Consider the following 20,812-nt stretch of genomic DNA (forward strand, 5'->3'; position numbering starts at 1 on the left):
ATCAGTTATTTCACAAATTTTCAAATATTCCAATTTTAAATCTAAATTTAATCTTAACTAGATTTTGGAACAGTTCTTTCCAACATATTAGTCATTTTCTTTGGAATACTTCCAAATATTTTATTTCATCTCAAATACTTATTCTTAATTTCGTTAAAAATGAGATTTGTTCCTGATTTATTTATTTTCATATTTTGATGACATTGACAAGTAAACCATTTTTTTATCATCTTATTCTTCATTTATTATATCATTCGTTTAAGGTTTTTTCTAAATATTTATTTTATTTATGATGTTACTCTACTATTCATTTAATTTTAGAATTTGATAAAAAAATATTCTTTTTGTTGTTAAAGTTCAAATTCTTTTTATTTATCATTCATCAAAATTTTCTACTGCTAAGTTATTCTTTGTTTCTTATCTTTTATATATCTTGTTTATTTCGTCTGTATTACTAAAAAATAGCTTTTCTTAATTGAATAAGAAGTACAGACTTCTGGGGCCATGTCGCCCGTCACCAGTTTTAGCACCACAAGAGGGCTATTTCTCAAGCTTCTCAAACTCATTATCACTAATTCTAACTGAGTGCAATACTGATTATCATGATAGTTTGATAGTGTTGAGAGTGACTGCTGAGCATGTCATGCTTACTCAGCTTTTTTATTATATATGAAAGAAGACCATCATTTTCAATGCTTCAATGAAGCATTCATTTTCCATGTAGATATCATTCTTTAATATAAACATACAGTTATAAGAAGTCCTCTTTACAATTATAGGATAACTTTCAGTTCCCTTTAGAAATTATTTATCAATTACTCAGATATATTAAAATTGATTAGTTTTTAATGTTTTACAGTTAAGGATTAATTTGTTGAAAAGGAAAGTAAAAGTTCTCATAATAAATATATTAATTCAAATAAGATTCAATTACTATTCTTATTGAAGTAATTCAGTATTTAATATTTTCTCTTGTAAAAATTCACATAAATCATTACAGCCGGAAATATTCGTATAGGTAACTCAATATCAGGATAATGAGGGAAATAAATTGTATTAATTCTATTGATTACATTTTATTAAGTTTTTTTAACTTAAAAGCATTCAACCTTTTTTATATTAAATTACAATAGTATATATCTTGTAATGTTTTTTGATAAAATGATAATTTTCATTTTAATTTTTAATTCTTTCCTATTAAAATATGATCTATTTTAAACATATAGGAAATGTTGCTAGATATATTAAGTAATGTTGCATACATTACAAGTTTTGTATTATGTTAGATTATAACATGTAAATCTATTACAACTAAACAAAAATATGCAGTTCGTGCATATACATATTTCTATGTAAATGTTATAAGAGGTGTTATTTTTATGTAAAAGCTGAAACTAAATATTTACATGGAGAATTTAGACCAAAGCTTTATAACTTAAAGTTCTAAAGGAGATTTAGTTCCAATGGACATTACCAGGTATTACATAGCAAATACAATATTTTCCATGGTGATAGAATACATTGAATTGCTTCTTGTTTTAGGCTGTGCATGTATCCTTTAATTAAAATGTAATGTAATACATATTTTCTTTGTATTTTATTTTTATCAGTCATTTAGAAATGAGAGCATTGTTTACATTTACATATTCAAACAAAAGAAGGAGCTTTCGTATTGATGATATATATGAATGTGAGTCATGAATGTGTGTGCATATTATTTATACATAATGTACATATATATATTAAATGTGTCAGAGTAGTTGTACATACTAATGTATTGACTTTGTTTGTAATAAATTGACATGTTACAAGTTTTGCCTGCTTTTTATTATTATCATAAAATAGATACAATTCTCATAATAAAAATTTATTAAGCTGATATTAACTTCAATTATATTCAAAAAGGTAGCTTTACTGATGTGTCCTCTATCAGGTCTTGGCTCTAACAGAACCTGGTTCTAATCCAGCACTCCTGGATGGACAAGACATTTCTTTTTGCCTCTCTTCCTCCATATCCTTCTTTTTCTCCAACCTATATTCCTATATATTAAAAAAATATTTTTAATTTGAATTTGTCTGAATACAATTAATCAGAGGAGTATATATATACAAGAAACAGGTCCGTGACTTTACTCTGACAATCTCTCTACTTATCTTTGTTTATATTTATGGATCAAATTTGAATCTCTATTAATAAATTATCATGCTTTCAGAATGAAATAAAATGTTTAAACGTTCTTCATTTATCCAAAATCCATCTTCATTTTTTATAAAAAATTAATTATATCTATATGTCATTCAATGTATTCTTATACGTCATTTTATCATGTAATAGAGCAGAAAGTATCTGCGGTAAATCGTATATAATCGTCGCAAATCTAACCTCGATGTAAGTCTGCCTTTAATGACATTTTTACATAGAAATGCCATTATAAGATTTAAGTGAAATAATTCTTATATTTAAAAATAAATGTATTACAAATATCTTATTAATTTCTGAAAATAGAAATATATAATTATACGTTATAATTATACATTTATTTATGTATATATCTGTAAATAACCTATATACAGTGTGTAATATTCAATAATTATATCATTACAATGATATGAAACGATAACATTATTTAATGTAAATATAAACATAATTTGTAATTGAAAACATGATACGAAACGAAATATATTAAATGCAATACATCTATGATTTAACAAACTTTACTATGTAATATTTTTTAGGGTTTGTGGTTGACAATTGTTGTTCTCGGATTAATTTAAAAGGATACTTAACCGTATTTTGTTTGTATGTTGTCCAATTTGTAAATTTAACTAAAACATAGAAAATATGAATATATTACCAAAAACGCACGAAGAATTTAGCCAAGTTGAATATTGGAACACGTTTTTCAAGAAACGTGGTAAAAAAAACTTTGAATGGTATGTCTTACTTATTAATGGCATGTTCACAATTTAGTATTAAACACATATTTGCTTTACATATATATGATTCTTCCTTTTTATTTAGGTATGGAGAATATCCGGAGTTATGTGGTATATTTTTAAAGTACATCAAGGTGAAAGACAATATTTTAATTGTCGGTTGTGGCAATTCTACTGTTAGCATGTGTTTGTATGATGCTGGGTACAGGTATGAGATTTTTAATGACGTTGACCTTATATTCATAAATTTAAAGCAGAATCATTTTGTTTAAGATTGTCATTTTTTGTACAGCTGCTTTTTATATAAGAGGTAATGTTGGTTAATCTTTAGCAATATTATTTTTAATTTTATTCTTAATTACAGAAATATTACTAATATTGATATATCACATATTGTTATTAAACAAATGCGTGATATTAATGCGACTATGAGACCACAATTAGTTTATGAACACATGGATGCTACACAAATGACATATGATGATAATACATTTAGCGTTGTTTTGGATAAAGGTACTTTAGATGCTCTTATGCCAGATACTAAAGAAGGGACAGTATCTAATGTTAACAAATATTTTAAGGTACACCATATATATTAAGTAATGAGTAAATCATGTTTACACCATGTTTTATTTTCAATGTATATATGCACTATACTTTTTAATATGTCTTAGTAAAGTAATAATATATCTTACTATATAATAATTTTTAGGAAATTACAAGAATTCTACGCAATGGCGGCAGATACATATGCATCTCATTATTACAGGAATATATTTTAAGGCAAATTTTATCTTATTTTCCAAATGTTGGGTTCATGTTTCGTATAGTACGTTGTCACGAAGCAGAAGAAAAAACACGCCTTGAAGATGGAAGTTCAATCCCAGTTTTTGCAGTAATTGCAACGAAGATTACGAATTTGTCACAGACTGTAAGTTTTATGTTATTATTAAAGAGCAAGTTGCTTATTTTTAATAATATTAAATTTATATTTAAATTATCAGATTCTTATAATGTAATTGATAATATTTCACTAATGTCCATTTTAACAATTTCTTTATAAAATATTTATTGTATAATTACAATAGGTTCTAGAAGTAGTACTAGTTGATGGTGCACCAAGACGATTATCATCAGTAGATGAAATGATATCAGCTATACTGTCAGCACAACAATCTGCATTTATATTTAATAGTCTTCAAAAGCGTAGTGTGGCTGATATTGGAGAAATCTCACTAAATTTGCATTCTCCTGATAACAAACATCCACGTTATACAATTTACGTTTTAGATCAGCCCAAGGTACATGGTACAAAAAGCTATGCAGCTTTTATAGTACCACAAGGAAAGTGAGTTTATATCTAGTATAAGTACATATTTAATGATATCAAAGATGAAATTGAGACGAATCTTAAATTCTTTGTTCTGTTAGGGAAACAGATTGGCTATTTAGTACAAAAGAAGGTAGACAACAGGTTCTTAAGAGCTCCCAACGTGATAGACTTGCTATTGTCACACTATGCAGGGAACACAAATTTGAAAATTGGGAAGCTGTAAAAAGTGAAATCGAAGATTGTATTTTGAATCTAGCACCAGAAGGCTTATCTGGAAAAAATGATATTCCATTTTTATCACTGGGTTCAGATGTTGGAGTCAGAACAATATGTTTTGAAGGAAAGAGCAATTTGAGTGGTCCCTTCGTTGTTGAAGAGATTGAAAGAGATGGTAGTGAATTTAGGAGATTAATTTTTCTAAATAATCCATATGTTGTTCAGAGTGAAGCTCGTCTTAAACAAGGTATACAATTTTACTTCTTATTGTTTCATCAGAATCATCTTATCACACAATGTTTTTAATTTATAAATAATTTTTTTTAGCTAAATCTAGACGAGGTAAAATGAAAAAAGTTGTTGATTCAGGATTTTTAGCGTGTGATCATCATGTATATATGAGCATTGGTGTTAGTGCTGCAATAAATTCTAAAGAATGTGACGAGATAATGATTATAGGTTTAGGTGGAGGTGGACTGTGCACGTTTTTATATAATTGTTTTCCTAAGGTATATGTATACTACATGTTTGAATTTAATTTTTTTTAATCACATTCTTACAAATATTTAATAATATATCTATTTGTAATTCTGCAGTTACGAATTACAGCAGTTGAAATCGATGAGAAGATGTTAAAAGTCGCCACTGACTATTTTGGTCTCATTCTTGATAATAGAATGAAGGTTGAAATTGCGGATGGTATTCAAATTATCAAAGACAGTACATCGAATGGCAAAAGATACAAAGCTATACTTTTTGATGTAGACAGTAAAGATAATACAGTTGGAATGAGTTGTCCACCTAAACAGTTTCTAGAGATGCCTATTATAAAATCGGTTGCAAAATGTTTAATGAATGATGGATTTTTTATTTTAAATTTAGTTAGTCGAGATGGAAATATCAAACAGAAAGTGAAGAGCGACCTAAAGTCTGTTTTTCGATCTATGGCATGCTATTCTGTACAAGATGAAGTAAATGAAGTTATAATATGTTCTTTAAATGAAATTGACGATATTGAATGGAAACATATATTTAAAAATTCTGTAACAACTTTAAACGAACAGATATCTATGCGGAAGTTACTAAGTGACACAAACATGTATGATTTATCGTCTTTAATGGAAAATCTGAGTATAGAGTTTTAAGTAAAAAGTATATATATGTACTGTTATAAATACTTTTATAAAACCAACTATATATATATGTATATATATAGTTAATTTCGTGTACAATATTTATTTGAACTTCTGTAAATATTAAAATAAAATTGAAATATATTTTTTGTAAAATGGTGTTTTTTCAATTTAAAAATATTTTTCTCCTCCCTCATCTGGCTGTTATTATAAAGTTGTACATCATACAAGAATTGAAACAATAGCGAAGGTTGACTGAGTTCCATAGTATTGGAAAAATGAAGATTGTCTTCAGAATAGGCAAAATACTTTTCCTACTGTTAATTTTACATATGAACACTCTGATTTCGAAACCTTTTTACTTGGCGTAAATTGTCATTTGTTTGGTTTGGTACTAGAAAGTATCATGCAAAAATAGTGTACTAGGTAGGGTAAATAACAGTGCGACTCTTGATGTTATGATACATTTGATTAAAAATCAAAAAGATAGGAGGAAACGCGAATTTAGTTCACGATACCTCTGTTCTATAATGATTGCGTGCTATTAGGCTAACGCAAATCGCGATGAACACGAACATTGCTTCTGATACAGATTTCATACTTAGTGTTTTATACCTAGCATAATATGTATTTATATATAGGTATATGTAGTCAGTAACACATAATAATTAAAAACTATGAAATTAATATTTACAAATATTATAATCATTTTACTTCGGAACGGTTTCAGAAACAAAGATTTTATACCTATTTACAGTTAATCAATCACACAGTATGTAATCATTATAATTTAATAATTTGTTATTAGATCCTAGTAACATTTTAGATATTTTTTTTATTAGGATCTATAGTTAATTTATCACACAGTATGTAATTATCATAATTTAATAATTTGATATTAGATCCTAGTAACATTTTAGACATTTTTTTTATAAGGATCAATGAAATATGAACTTTGTAGTCTATGTTAAATAATTCTCTTATCTTAGTACTTGAATTGTATTTTATTAACGAGTAAAGAAAGGAAAATTTAAAAGGCATACGTATAAGAAAATTCAAAGAAAAGTAAACCAAAGGATCTACCCCAAAATCTCTAAAACATATGACAATACAAAATACTCGTAATATACGGTGATTTATCACGTGGTAAACAATAATCAAATGTTGTATGGTTATAGGAGGTATAACTTAACGTAAACGAGACTATTCAGGATCTAAACTCTAAACAGCAGCCACATGGAACGTTCACGCTTGTCAGAATAAATTAACGGAATAAAAGTCAACGATGCCCTAATGATACCATTGTGCTTCTATGTTCTGGCAATTTATGCGCATTTAAGAATTTTCGACGAACCAAAACCATCGTTATGTGTTGAATAGCCGTGAAAGTGAACCCTCCGCCAGACACAAGACAATCTTTCTCGTATCCCTGAAAAGGGTCTACAAGAATTTTGAAAGAAATTCGAGCGACTGAAAATCGAAAACTGTAATAACTTCAAAATGTATATAATATATAAGATGATCTATATTTACAAAATGAAAAAGAATGCATATAAAATGAGATTAGAAACTTTGTCGATTTGAGACATATGCTATATGTATATAATGTTAACTGTATTCTTCATCTATTTAGGTTAATTACAATTATTTCCCTTAAAGAATTATAAATAATTGAAACATGATACTCGTTTAATATCATGGGAAAGAAAGGTTAAGGTAAACGTTTGTATTATTGAATAATTTAGTTTTGGAAGGTTTCTTCAAAACACAAAATAGTGAAAAGAAATTTTGTATATTGTTTACTACAGTATTACTAAGTTAATTACCAAATAAAATGTTACTAAATATCACTTTGCGATTCTTAAAGCGTATGAAACGATTTAGAATGAAAAGTCGGGAAAGGGAAATGATTTTATAAGAAAAAGAAAGCTTAGAATAATGAAGTCGGTGGTCCTAGGGACGAAACAGCAGGTGGCATCGCTTTCGGAAAGACGAAAAAAATGTGTAGCGGCGAACTTTCACCGGTTAATGAGACGTTAATGCAACAAATGGCACTCCTGTGGTTAAAATGTAACTTAACGAATGTAAAATGTCACCGTCGCGATTGGACATCCATCTTGGAATGATTACTTATAATTAAGATTTCGTGTTCGCTTTCCCCGAGATGAATATTCGATTATTGGTAAAAGGAAACATCAACTAGCGAGTCGTTTTCGCTATAAGGAAATTGTAAATGCGTATGTATTCCATGAAAAGTTCCTCGTAAAGTAATCAGCTTCTCGGTAGAGCATTCGATTTAAGTGTTTCTCGCATTAACGTGTCTATGGGATAGCTATTGATACACTGCTGAGAAATTCCTTCGAGAGAAATATGTAGCGTATGATTATACTTTTTTGTTTAGTGAACGACGAATCTCATTTGTTCGTTTTATTGGGAACATATTCAACAAAGCAACAAGTATTATTTCCATTTTTAAAGTGTATTTTAATATTATTTACTTTATGTTAACTGTATTAATTATGGTAGTAATAAAATGTTCAACAAAATATGACAGTCATCAGAGATTGTTTCAAACAATTTGATAGCTTGTAAATAAATTTGTTATTCGAATCCTAGAGGAATTAACATTATTTGTAACTTCTCTAAATCAATGTACATATACATACATAGAATTTTAACTGTGATTGCAAAGATAATACAAGGAAAAAATACGAAGATACGCTTACATATTTCAATATTTTAGGTAAAAGTTGAAAAACGTTGTATTTATTTTCTCATCTTTCTCTATCTATTCTATACATGGTACCAACGATTTTAAAAACTGTCCAAATTAATCTCCAAAAAATATCCACATAGAAATTACATCGAGATCAAATTGTACATAAGTATTGCTGTAACGAATATTGATATGTTAACGATAACGAGACTATTTTTTAGTTGTTCTTGGAACTGGATAGTTTAAAAAAGAAGAGAGGAAAAGCAAAAGATAGAACCAATAATAGTAAAACGCATCGTCTCTGTTATGAAGCGCAGTCAGCGAGCAAGTATCACGAATACAGGAGCTGGCGAGGTAACGGAGGCGCATAAACCTCGGTTATGGTACCAAGATAAGTTCGAGCATAGTCCTAGTATGGTCAAGACAGGGAAAACCACGAATTTCGCGAGAACAGACTCCGTGGTTATTACAAAGATCATTGGATTCCTTGAAGAAGACGCACCGAAATTGGAGTGAGCAATAAAACAGCGCATTGATTTTCAATCCTAGCTCGATGCTTTCCACGAATTTTCTAGTAAAGTGCTTTTCCAATTTGCTACGTTGCACAGAATGGCATGCAGTGGATAAAAATCGAAATAATCATTGTTTGATATTGATCTTATTATTTGATAATATCCTCAGTCCGTAAGTAATATAAATGTAAACAATGATTTCTGAAAATATCGATAGAGGATCACTAAAAATGGTTTGTACATCAAAATTTAGTCGCTTGAAAATTAGCTCATTCTTTCATTATTCTTGTTTGTTAATTCTGGTTAAATAGTGTTTGATACATTTTAAATAAGGAGAATTTGAGCAAAGATACGTATAATTCTAATTTCCAATTAAAAAATTCTTTCTTTCTGTAAAGAGTAATCAAACAAACGATTCAAACCATCCTATAATTTTGATTGTTCTGTGTCAAGGAAGTATTATATTATATTGCTATATAGTTTTTCTTCTATTGCAAACTGCTATAGTGAGTATTGTTTATTTCTTTAGTGAAATCCATCCATAATCAGGACCTGGTTGAAGATTTCTAAGCACGCCTATTTCAAGGAAATTTTAAAAGTTACATAAAAACGCTGTATTTTATCAAATGTCAGCACATGATATCTGACGAAATGGAAGGAGAATGGAGGATAAAAGATCTCTGCATGATACTTACAATGAATGGAAAAAATGTTCCCCTAGTTGATGATCAAACTTCACCGTGTGTGGTTAGACAAAGAAACAAATATTCAAGATATTTAATCCAAACGATGCCAGGGAATTTTTGTCCCGAATCCTTATTCAAATGCTGCAGCGTCGAATGGAGTTATTCTACGTCATTTCATTTTATCTCTGCACATTTCGTTCGTTTGTTGTAAGACTGTAAGTGTACCAATATTGTTTGATATTGTTTATTTTTATTTTCTAATAGATTGTAAATTAAACGAGGATAAAAAAATACGAATTCCGAAACATTTTAGAGAATTGTTTTTCACGTCTCTTTAATTTTTACACCCATTCCTTGTGTCCATTACAAATATTGTTTTAATAATTATCTCCATTACGGTATCGCAACGAATTCCTTTAAGTGACTTCAGCATCTTAAAGACCTGAGTAAATTTCATAAATCCCCTTATTCGAAATTCAAGGAAACAGAAGATAATTCCACATTGGAGAAACTATTTATACTATTGTACGTTAAACGCGAAGAAAAATCAATTGAAACACGATGTCAAGCTGCGTTATATTAGCATAACAAAACAACCACGTTAGCCTCATGATTTTCACCCTAATATTGTGTAGATTTCTGTTACATTTCATTAGACAGGTATATTCAAGGGTTTCCGAAGCCGCATCTTTGAGAAATGCACCTTGAAATCGATGTCAAGCTTCAGAATTTCCTTTTATGGAAATTAAGGTTCTCTGAAAAGTGAAATTTGGTCGATTCACTGAAACATCGCTAGGCTGACGATATCGAATATTTCACTAATGATTTGTTTGTCATTCTTCGAATGATCGAATACGAAATAAGAAGACTCATTGGTAATACTCATGGTAATTTGCATACAAGATTTCTATTCGCAGTCTCGATGCAATTTAAATAGATCTAATTATTGAATTTATTGAATTATCTGCAAGGATAGAATTATATAATTTCAGAGACAAATTTTATTAAATTTTTATAGAAAAATATGAACGTGAAAAATATTGAGATATAAGTAGTGTTTTAAAAGCCTAGTTTAAAACGTTGCAGTCGACGATGGCTTTCTCTGAATTATTAATGTTTCTGGTACCTACATAGTTCCGTGAAAAATACCTCCTAAGGGATTTTCCACCGTGGAAAATACTATGTTTGCTGTAATAATGGAGCTCGCCGCAAGTTTTATACCACTGGGAATAGAATTAATCGTTTGCACGAGCGCGACACGCTTTCATCACAAACCCTTGCGGATGGATTGACCTCAGAGGAAACAATTATGATAAAAGAAAAAGATGACATGAGATTAATATTGAATATAATATATTACCTTTCTATATTTTTTGCTCCTGGATATTTTTAAATTAAATAATAATACGAAATCTTGGTCCATCTCTAGTCCAACTCAATTTTTCCGTTAAGAAATTTTCTACCTTCGAAAAAAATAACACGAAAAAGCTGTAATTAACTGTATATTAAACGAAGATTCGTCCCAAAATTAGGAAACCTTTTAAAAGAAAAGAAAACGTGATTAGATCGGAAAATATGCAAAGATTATATGTACTAGAGTTCAAAACGTTTAACAAATCACCCTATATATATCATCGTATTTTCTCAAACTATTACGAATAAAAAGTTCTTAATAATTGCGTAAGAATGATCACGTTTCGTATAATTTTATAATTTCAAACAATTCAACCGGTATGAATAATTATCGCGTCAGTTAGACAAGATGCTCCCGGTGGAATTATTAATAAATAATTAATAAATAAAAGCCACGCGATGACGGTGTTCTTCGATGTTGGAATTATCTACAAACAAACGATTAAAATAAAAATTTTACACGATCGCGCGGGTTCCCGTGGAGACCCTTGCAAAAACATTTATCTGCTTCCCCGTCAGGGAATTCCTTTTCTAAGAACAATAATTTTAATCGTGACTTTTTCTACGTCGTAAGAAACATGCTCGATAAATATCGACAGAGAATTGTCCCTGTGGGGATGGTGAATAAAAAATAAACTGACTTCTTTCATCGTGTCGTTCCTTCTAAATAATCGTTCCCCATATGTTCGTGACATTTTCTAGCACCGCTCGAATAATCATGAGCTATGCCATTGGAGACCAATGAATGGATATAATCGGAAATTTTGATGTTTTGAATTCTCCTCACTTTTCGTATTTTACAATAATTTTTATTCCTCCATTGAGATCTTTGTGACAGTGAGATAAATTTGGAAAACAGATCGTTGGATATTTATGTCTAACAATGGTTATACTAATAGTGGTTATAACTAATAGATCATTATCTTTTGATTGTTATCTCGTTCGAAATCTTGGCTTATAAATAATCCATATATTCCGTATTATCAGAAGAATTTTATAAATAATACAATTAAATTCTGATTTTTCACTAACACCATTTCTTCAATTCACCCTAGAAGTTGTTATTATTTACATGTCATCCTCAAGAAGTGAATCATTCAAAAAGTGAAGCTACTTGCATTAGTTTGCACGAGCATAAACTATATTTAGCAAAGATAAGAAGAAGCAATAATCAGGATCAGATGGAAGAGCCACAGACTTTCATTTTACGCTAATCGATGACACGGAAAATTTTTATTTTCAGCTCAATTAGGAATTCCCTGTTATGTAGCTTCTATTCAACGAAACAAGTAAAGACGCTCGAGAAAGTTTGACTTTCGATAATAACGCGAGCTCTCCTATTAGGAAGCATTGGCATTAAAATCGTGCGAGAAATCGGTAGGTTTATACTCGGAAAGAGGCGCAGCCACGAGTTTCTGGAAGCAATTTTTGCAGCCGCCTCGATAACGAACATTTTCGTGCAACAGTCCGATGCTGCTCTGGTTTCCACGTCTCTGACTTTATTACCTATAATTATAGATGCAGCAAATGTAGTAAATCCCCGTTGCAACGCAGTCATTTGGAAACACGGCTTTTCCTTCGCGTCGTTAATCTCCGACTTCTACTCCACGCTCTCAGTTCATCGTGCCTTTATGCTTCTATGGGTCTTATGCCTTTACATGGCGTGATTAAGTATTTCTTTTCACGAGAACATCTGAAGAAATAGTTCCATGCCTTATTGAAGTATTAATGAAACTTATTTAAATCAATTAGTCAAGTGTAATACTGAATAAAATAAATTTAAATTAATTGGAATATTATCATACCTTATTGAAGGCTTAATAGAGCTTACATCGATTAATTAATTAGTTGTTATGACACAAAGTATATTTAAATTAACTGAGAATATTCCTTTATACGAGTCAATTAAACGTTTCTTTTCACAACAAAGTCCAGAGAAAGACATAGCTTACCGAAATCTTACCAAAACTAATCTAAATCAGTTAAAATTAGGGTGTTATTAAATAATGTAAATGTAAATCAAATGAGAATATTATTTTACATGGATCGATTAGCTATTTCATTTTACAAAAACATCCAGAGAGATATTTCCATACCTTATCGATGCCATAATGAAGATTATCTGAATCAATTAATTAATTGTCATTAAATAATACAGGCATCGATCGCTTAAACATGTTTCTCTACATAACCTGGTTGTGATATGTACACTCTCATTCATAAATATTAGGTCATTTTCGTCGATCTGTAGTGAAAACACATGAATATTATTCAAACGCATGAATTAATAGTAAACTAATCGTAAGAGGAATAAATCACAATTAGCCCGGCTAGCGTCATGCTCATCTATATATTCTATGAAACGAGAGTTGTATTTGTCCTTTTCATACAATATTGGACCGTTTTCTTACATTAAGAAGAGATCCCAATTAGAGGGATGCGCAGTACACAAATCCACAAATTAATTCTATCAATTACCTTTTTTCGAAATGAAAATTTGATCAATTTATGGATCTCGAAAAACTATCGCCACGTAGCGGTGAAAAGGTGCAACTAATTTCCATATCTGTCCATTGTTGCAAAGTGATGCGTTCCTTGTCTACGATTTATGTTGCCATCTATCGGATTCGGCTAGAACTTCGAAAAAGTAACAGGAGTATAGAACGTGCGAGGAGGTATCTCAACTCCTGTTAAACAAGGAGCGCACTACTGTGCGAAAAGGACAGACATACATGACGTCACAGACAAGGAAAGCTATATCGTGCGACAAGGACAGACGTACTTCTTCTAATTTCACGATTATTCGTTAATTACGCTTTTCCCTGGTAAAATTTCTGAACTTTCAGGATCGTACGACAAAGGTAGAACCTCTGGCAAGATTCACAACCAATTTCGACCGGAATTTCCTTTTAATTAATTAGTTATCAACAATTATCGTAGCAAGTGTCGCGACTACCGCTGTACAAATCTGTGATTTTCCATAAATATCAATCTTCTGCGGCATTAATTCGCTCTCTAAGGAATTGTGGAAGTTTCCTTAGATCCTACGCTAAGTTCTTCGTGCGTAAAAGTTCGTAAATTAATTACGCATGGCGAGAATTATACGAAAATTCACGACGTCGCCGCCGGGTGACGAGGGAAGGCCGTGGATAATTGTCAAAAACTGAATAATTAGGCACAAATTCCGGTCAAAAGCTATGTCAGAATGTTGTCAGGGATCCCCTCTATATTTTACGATTCCAAAAATGCGGGAATTTGTCCCAGAAACAGAGCAATTAATGAAAATTCAACGAATTAGAAAGAGACGTATGTCTGTCCTTGTTGCAAAATATAGCTGTCCTTGTCTGCGACGTCACGTGTGCCTGTCCTTGTCGCACAATGTAGCTCTCCTTGTCTAACAGGAGTTGAGATACCTCCTCACACGTTCTATACTCCTGTTACTTTTTCGAAGTTCTAGCCGGATCTGATAGGTGGCAGCGGTCCGGTAGACAAGGAACGCACCACTATGCTACAATGGACAGATATGGAAATTGGTTGCACCTTTTCACCGCTACGTGGCGATAGTGCTTCAAGGTTCATAAATCGGGCAAACAAGTGAATTACAAAAGTGAAAAGAAAAGAAGCGAATTAAGAGGAGTAACTTACGAACTTTCCTATGCAAATGTACCGAACGAGAATCTGTGCAACGAACTCACGTACAATTTATGTTATATTAATTAATTCACGAACTTTTCGGATGTAATTTAAAGCATAGAACCCGGTGAAACCTGTATTATTACATTTGAATGAAATTATTCTTGCAGACGTTCAGCATTAACAGAGCATCATCATAATCGCCTTAGTCTCGATACTCGATGCAATAATCGTTAATTATCCATCGATTGAACAGAAATTCAGGTTGAAAACCGTGTAGGAAATTCGTTTGGTGTCCAGTCTTTGTTCCACGGTCCCAAAATCGTCTAAATGTTTCGCAGAAAAGGCTGTGATCGATGAACATTCCGTAGGATTGGAGAGAGAAGTACATCTGTCCTTATCACGCAATACGGTGCTCCTTGTCGCACTAACAGCCGCTGGTACCTGCTTGTACGTCCTACGTTCTTGTTGACGTTTCTCGATTTTCAGTGAGAAGTCGTGCTCTCGTTAGATGACTGCAGTCTCAGTAGCGTGTTTATCGCTTTGCCTACCCCACGCATAATCTAACCTATACTTATGCTCGATTACGATCGATTTCAATTACTTCATATCTTGTTGCTTCTGTTAATTAATATCGGCGATTTATTCGATTAAACGTCAACCAGGTACGTAACGTGGTAATAATTATTTCTCTATATTATTATTTTTCTAAATTATTTTATTTAAAGTTGTAGCTACCTTTGAAGGTTAATTGGCGGCTACTACCAGCAGTGACAAGTTAAGCAATCGTAAACAATCGTATCACACGAATTTATACGATATTTCATTAGAATAGTAAGTTATTATTTGTTCACAAACATCTAGGGAATTTACATTGTACCATCGAATGTATTTATAGTGAGTGGAGCCGATCATAGTACAACTGGATAGAAAATGATCCTACGTGAAGAAAATAAGTCGAAGATATAGAATAAAATTTTGTCGTACGAAACAAACGTTATAGACCGTAGCAGAGAAAAATATTTGACGGTATTTGACAAGCTTGTTCTACGTACAGGCGTAGATTCGTAAGCAGGTCGAGAGATTGCAACTGACGTGGGTCGTGACGTGGATCGACGAACAGGAAAATAATTGGAAAAGCGTGGCCGCGTATTCTCGTAACTTGCTCGTGCGTACGAGACGAACACGTGACCCTTTATGTTAATACGTCTACGATGATAAAGAAACTTCTGGTCGTTAATTTAGTGGCGCGATACGCATAGTTCGGCCGAACATGACCATGTCGAATCGTAAATCTTGTTAGCCAGTCGTAGCGAAATTCCAAGCGTATGAATATTTAATTTCGCGTACGTTCATTGCAACGGAAGCAATCTGTAGCTACGATGCTTCTGTTGCTTAGGCGAACGCAGGAGAAACGAACGGAGAATAGAATGGAATTCACAGGCAAAACTGATTTTTACGGTTGCACTTGTTTTAACATATGTGCGAGGATGAAAAACAGTAGTAGAAACTATAGGAAGAACGTTCCAAGGTTCTTTCTAAACTCTGTACGCTTAATTGAATTCTGAAACTTCTCTAATTAATTACAATCAATCGTAATTTCGAGTAATAATTAATTAATAATCAATATGAAGAAGTGTTGAAGTGGTCACCACTTCTAAGAAAACTCTACATCTGGTCTTTTTAGTTTTCTCAAGCACTGAAGCCGTCGAGAGCGTATAGCCAAAAGAATGGGACGAAGACAGACCATAAACTGTAGACAGAAGACGATGGCTTCAAGGCTTTTAGTCATAGGATAACACTGCTAGCGTGCGGATCTGGACCAGCTCAATTATATTGCGACTTGTATTTATACTTCTATTTAAAATATATTTTATACCTTATAATTTATCCACGCGTTCCTTTCTTCACATACATCTAATAACCTTAACAAGAAGAACATAAATTTTCTAAATATTAATGTTGAAATAATTACTTCAAGAAAAACTCTATACCTTCTCTTCTGTATATCCATGACCTGTTACAAAGAGATTAGAACGTAGTGAAAAAAATTCAAAACAAAGAGAGGTACATATTATTGTGCCCTTAAATATAAATTATGTATTGGGTTACAAGGTCTAGAAACAAAAGAGCTATAAGTAAATTTCTATTGCTGTTTCTTGTAGCCTTCAGCTAGAGTTACACACCAAGGCTAACTTTTTTCTAATGTCATTTCCTAGAAATATATGAACGTGAACCCTATTGTATTGTAACACTGTATAAGTGAGAATCTGCATCAGCATACACTATGTACCTATGCTTATTTCAATATATTTTTCTATTACAAATTTATCCACTCGTTCCTTTATCAGTCAACTTCAACAATTAAGGATCACTTGTTCGTAAGCGTATCGTGTAAACTTTTTCTCCAAACTCCTCGCGTACATTGACGTATTTCAATTACTTGTCCATTGTGTTTTATCTGAAAATTTAGTTGGAATAAATAGTGAGGCAAAAGCGAGGTTATTTTTCAGCCGTTTCTGGTCCCACGATTTTGAAGTCGAATTTTGTGCCACATGATAACTTACGAGATGTCGATTGCCAGAAATTTTCCAGTTGAGCTGACAATTACTTTTTCAACTATACACAACGGCTGAGAGATATGAAAATTCGTTAACGCGTCATTTCTTACTTTTCGGTCGACTGATAGTTCAAAAGATTGCTCGTTCGATTTGCAGATTTTATTAAAACGTTTTGGTAGGTGATTGTTTGCCGTGTTAGATTGATAAAACGTTCTGACAAGGATCTGTGGACCAACGTCGGCTAAGATAAAGGAAGAACACGATATCTGAGGTAATTTATCTTTTTTCTATCGCGCTTTCATCGCATATCCTTGCAAGGAAGCATCCGCCGTTGGTAATACGCCCCTAAGGCGAAGGATAATCGTCGATAATCTATTACATCGTCGATCCTGGCTTCGTGCTTCTTTTTTTACCTACCTTTTTCTCACCTGCTTCGCTCGCAGGCTTCTAAAGTTTCCGCCAGAAACGTTTCAATTTCGAACTATCGTCTTTCAACCGTTCCATTTCAAACGTTTCGAGGTTAGGTCCTGTCGGATACGTATTCCACATGAGATACTTGAAAATATGTTATTTTAATCGTGTCGTGTTTTCGAAAATATATTTTTAACGTTATTCAACTTATAAGAAATAACACGAACAAAAATTATTCCATTCGAGAAACGTTTATTCGTAATGTGTGTATTTTTTCATAGATCGACAGAGTTTCTCTTCATCCTATTATTGTTTACAGTATCCATTTTAATCTGTCGTTGATGGTGAACAAAAGTATTGAGGTTAACTGATAGAAGAACGAGTGGATGAATTTGCAGTAGAAAAATATATTGAAATAAATAAAGGTATAAGTATAAGTATTATGTATAAGTTTATACTGATTCAAATCCTTACTCTTTTAGTGTGACAATCCAATAGAATCGATAGGGAGCACGTTCATATATTTATTGCAAAAGGACATTACCAAAAAGGTTAACGCTATAGCTTTAGCTAAAAGCTACGAAGAACATAAATAGAAATCTATTTATTAGTTCCTTTGCTCCTAGACCTTGTAACTCAAAACATAATGTATATTCAAGGGTGCAATAATATGCAACTCTCCTTGTTTAGAATATTTTTGTTTCACTAAATTCTACTCTCTGCGTAGGTCTCCAGGTCTCCAGGTCACGGATATACATAAATAAAGATGTAGAGTTTTTCTTGAAGCAGTTACTTTAACAAAAAGGAACTTTCTTTCTTTAACGTGACTCCTTCTTCTTCTTTAATGGACACCTTTTCTTCTTCTTAATTAAACGTTAGAGTCACATCTATAACAGGGATTCTATTATAGTAAGTAATACGTTATAATTCTTTACATTTTATTTATCGAATCCTGATTACGTTACTTTTATAATTATCTTTACCACTGTGTTATTCGACGATAGATCGGCGCTTCTTATATTTTTTCATTTCAGATCCCATTTTCTCCATCCGCAATTTTACGCCATCTCTTTCTCTAATTTTATTTCACTTTGCTCGTCTCTCCTTTTTTACTTACCTTCTCATTCTCTTTTACGCTATTCCGTCTGGCCTTTATTTTAAAAAACTTTCTTATAAAAACCACGTTATATATTTACAGATCACAAGTTACGGGATCACCTAGTGAAAATATTAAGATTATGAAACAACGCGAATAGTAATTGTATCGTAGAAGCATGAAGCTCGCCATCCGCATAGCGTGACGCGAATGGCTGTGGAAAAACGCTATTGTTTACCGACTCGTTATTTATATTGCGACGTGTCGCAGCGAACTACGTTAACAGTTATAACAAAGATAAGCGAAACGCCATGGAACCTACACTTTTACACGATTATTCGCCTCACGTGACCAGCAGCGAGAATGGAAGAAATTATTGATGATACCTTTCGAGGACCTCTCGTGAAGAAGTGTTAGCTGCGACTCTTCCAAATAAAACGCGATTATTTATTTATCCGGTCATTTCTCATTTAGGAAACGTGCTTCGCGTGATAAATTTTATTTCTTGTTTTAATTACTTTCATGATGGAGTAAATTTAAGCATTTCCAACTTTTCACTTGTTCAGTCACTTATTCATCGACCATGAGTCACTTTTCATCGACGATCAGGCGTTTTAGGTTTTTAAAAACTGTGAAATAATAATTAGCGTAGAAATGTTGCAGTTTCACTGTGTTAATATCTACTTATGATAATTTCAGAAATTCTGCTAAATTTACAATCAGTCACTTTTCATCTCTGCTATTTCTTCGTCGAAGAAGTATAGAAAAATCAGTACAGTAATGTCACGGTTTGACTATGTTAATCGTCATTTATGGTAATTTCGTAAATTATACCGTGGAATAATTAAAACTGACAAGGCAGAGAATTTTGCTATTCGCTTGTTAAATATCGATGACTCTTATTCGTACAAATTCTTGCAAATTGCTACGTTCTAATATTTTACTACGTAGCGAGCATAAGGTTGATTTCTAATCAAACGAAAGTTGTCTTCCTATATCACAAAGAAAAAAAAAAATGTATATATATGTATTTTGTAAGAAAAACAATTTATTCAATTGATACCATTTTTATACCAATTATGAACATATTTTTTGGTTTTACCAATTAATGTAAGTCCCTGGCGAATACGCTCGACAATCACACGCCTCTCACACTCTCATACGATTAAATCTACTTATCGATCTACCGGTCTTTCTTCCTTATCTAAATTTCACTAATCGTTAACCCTTAAATTATCATTTTGTCATAATCAAACGTTCCAAAGAAATTTACAGAATTATTACGATTACTTGGTTGAAAAATCGTGGAAAATCCAATGGCTGTGATATTTTCCAAGAAGGCAGATCTTAAAGATCCACAGGTGGTGAGAACGAATTAATTACAATAATTGCAGGGTTAAGATTGATTATTCGATCGAATACAACTCTTTGTTCATCGACGTATTAAAATTCGATAATTACGGTTCGATAATAACCATAAAACGCGATCGCACGGTTTAACAATTATTTCGACGATTGTAATTAGAGACATTGAAAAAATATCAAGTTCTTACGGTGACGTCTCGCTTTCACAAGTTTTCGCTCTGAATTGGACGATCGATTAATCTTAATAGTAGATATAATACAATTCGTACGTACGCAAAAAAGGACCAAAGTCTTTGGTGAATTTTCGGGCGTGGCGATTTACATTTTCACTGAATTTTCATCTCTACCCGAACAATACCATTAGACTAGGTCCGACTTATAATATATCTTTGGTCCTCTAGCCGCTATGATTCTTTGCCAGACATCAAATTTCTAATGAAATCATTTAGTCCTGTTTTTTCTTTTCTGCCTCGTTTCTCTCCTAATTCGACGAGAACATAAAATTATTTACAATACATCGTCCCCGAATTTTTTCCTTTCGCTATTACTTTTGTGCAATTAGTTCAATTTGAAGGGCGGAACGTATCGAAGAACAGCGCTTAGCTAATAATTTCTTTAACAAGTGGTTCTAAGCTTAAGAAATTGCTGATAAAAAGTTACAAGTTTCCGATTTATGGCATTTTTCTTTCAACTAGATTGAATTTAAGATGAGCTTAAAAGTGTGCGTCTTTTTGTTCATTTCCTCGGACAAAAATCTACTTTTTGCTTTCGATGACACCGGTGGGGTTTCGGTATTTAAA

At 31.9% G+C, this 20,812-nt stretch overlaps 1 protein-coding gene and 3 long non-coding RNA genes across 10 annotated transcripts; 2 read left to right on the forward strand and 2 right to left on the reverse strand.

The window, feature by feature from the left end:
• Positions 1-1,582: 1,582 nt before the first annotated feature.
• On the reverse strand, positions 1,583-2,235 carry LOC139993173 (uncharacterized). The gene is made up of 2 exons (XR_011801321.1): positions 2,151-2,235; positions 1,583-2,040 (listed from the first exon to the last, which is right to left on the reverse strand). It is a non-coding gene; the product is annotated as an uncharacterized lncRNA (long non-coding RNA).
• A 17-nt stretch (positions 2,236-2,252) lies between these two features.
• On the forward strand, positions 2,253-5,699 carry LOC139993166 (eEF1A lysine and N-terminal methyltransferase homolog). Of its 2 annotated transcripts, none has more exons than XM_072014644.1 (9): positions 2,253-2,389; positions 2,737-2,934; positions 3,023-3,145; positions 3,302-3,518; positions 3,650-3,868; positions 4,026-4,285; positions 4,369-4,733; positions 4,814-4,995; positions 5,083-5,699. In XM_072014644.1, the coding sequence occupies exons 2-9, from the start codon at positions 2,843-2,845 to the stop codon at positions 5,629-5,631; spliced, it is 2,007 nt and encodes a 668-aa protein (XP_071870745.1). In that variant the 5' UTR covers positions 2,253-2,389; positions 2,737-2,842; the 3' UTR covers positions 5,632-5,699. The 2 variants fall into 2 exon arrangements, with proteins under 2 accessions (XP_071870745.1, XP_071870746.1); XM_072014645.1 differs by lacking the exon at positions 2,253-2,389 and adding an exon at positions 2,491-2,632.
• Positions 5,700-10,005: 4,306 nt separating this feature from the next.
• On the reverse strand, positions 10,006-13,520 carry LOC139993171 (uncharacterized). Of its 6 annotated transcripts, none has more exons than XR_011801315.1 (5): positions 13,425-13,520; positions 13,043-13,191; positions 12,752-12,919; positions 12,453-12,639; positions 10,006-11,070 (listed from the first exon to the last, which is right to left on the reverse strand). It is a non-coding gene; the product is annotated as an uncharacterized lncRNA (long non-coding RNA). The 6 variants fall into 6 exon arrangements; XR_011801319.1 differs by lacking the exon at positions 13,425-13,520 and having other exon boundaries at positions 10,006-10,826; positions 10,894-11,070; positions 13,043-13,387; XR_011801316.1 differs by lacking the exon at positions 13,425-13,520 and having other exon boundaries at positions 10,006-10,288; positions 10,664-11,070; positions 13,043-13,378.
• A 1,256-nt stretch (positions 13,521-14,776) lies between these two features.
• On the forward strand, positions 14,777-16,906 carry LOC139992889 (uncharacterized). The gene is made up of 2 exons (XR_011801234.1): positions 14,777-15,244; positions 15,308-16,906. It is a non-coding gene; the product is annotated as an uncharacterized lncRNA (long non-coding RNA).
• The last annotated feature ends 3,906 nt before the right edge of the window (positions 16,907-20,812 follow it).

This window comes from Bombus fervidus, chromosome 12, assembly GCF_041682495.2.
Source record: "Bombus fervidus isolate BK054 chromosome 12, iyBomFerv1, whole genome shotgun sequence".
NCBI classification, from domain to species: domain Eukaryota; kingdom Metazoa; phylum Arthropoda; class Insecta; order Hymenoptera; family Apidae; genus Bombus; species Bombus fervidus.

Bases quoted from the DNA above. Each gene is read 5' to 3' on its own strand.
- LOC139993166 (XM_072014644.1), top strand. From the start codon at position 2,843: ATGAATATATTACCAAAAACGCACGAAGAATTTAGCCAAGTTGAATAT. The intron at 3,519-3,649 runs GTACACCATATA...AATAATTTTTAG, and splicing joins ATGTTAACAAATATTTTAAG to GAAATTACAAGAATTCTACG. The intron at 4,734-4,813 runs GTATACAATTTT...AATTTTTTTTAG, and splicing joins TGAAGCTCGTCTTAAACAAG to CTAAATCTAGACGAGGTAAA.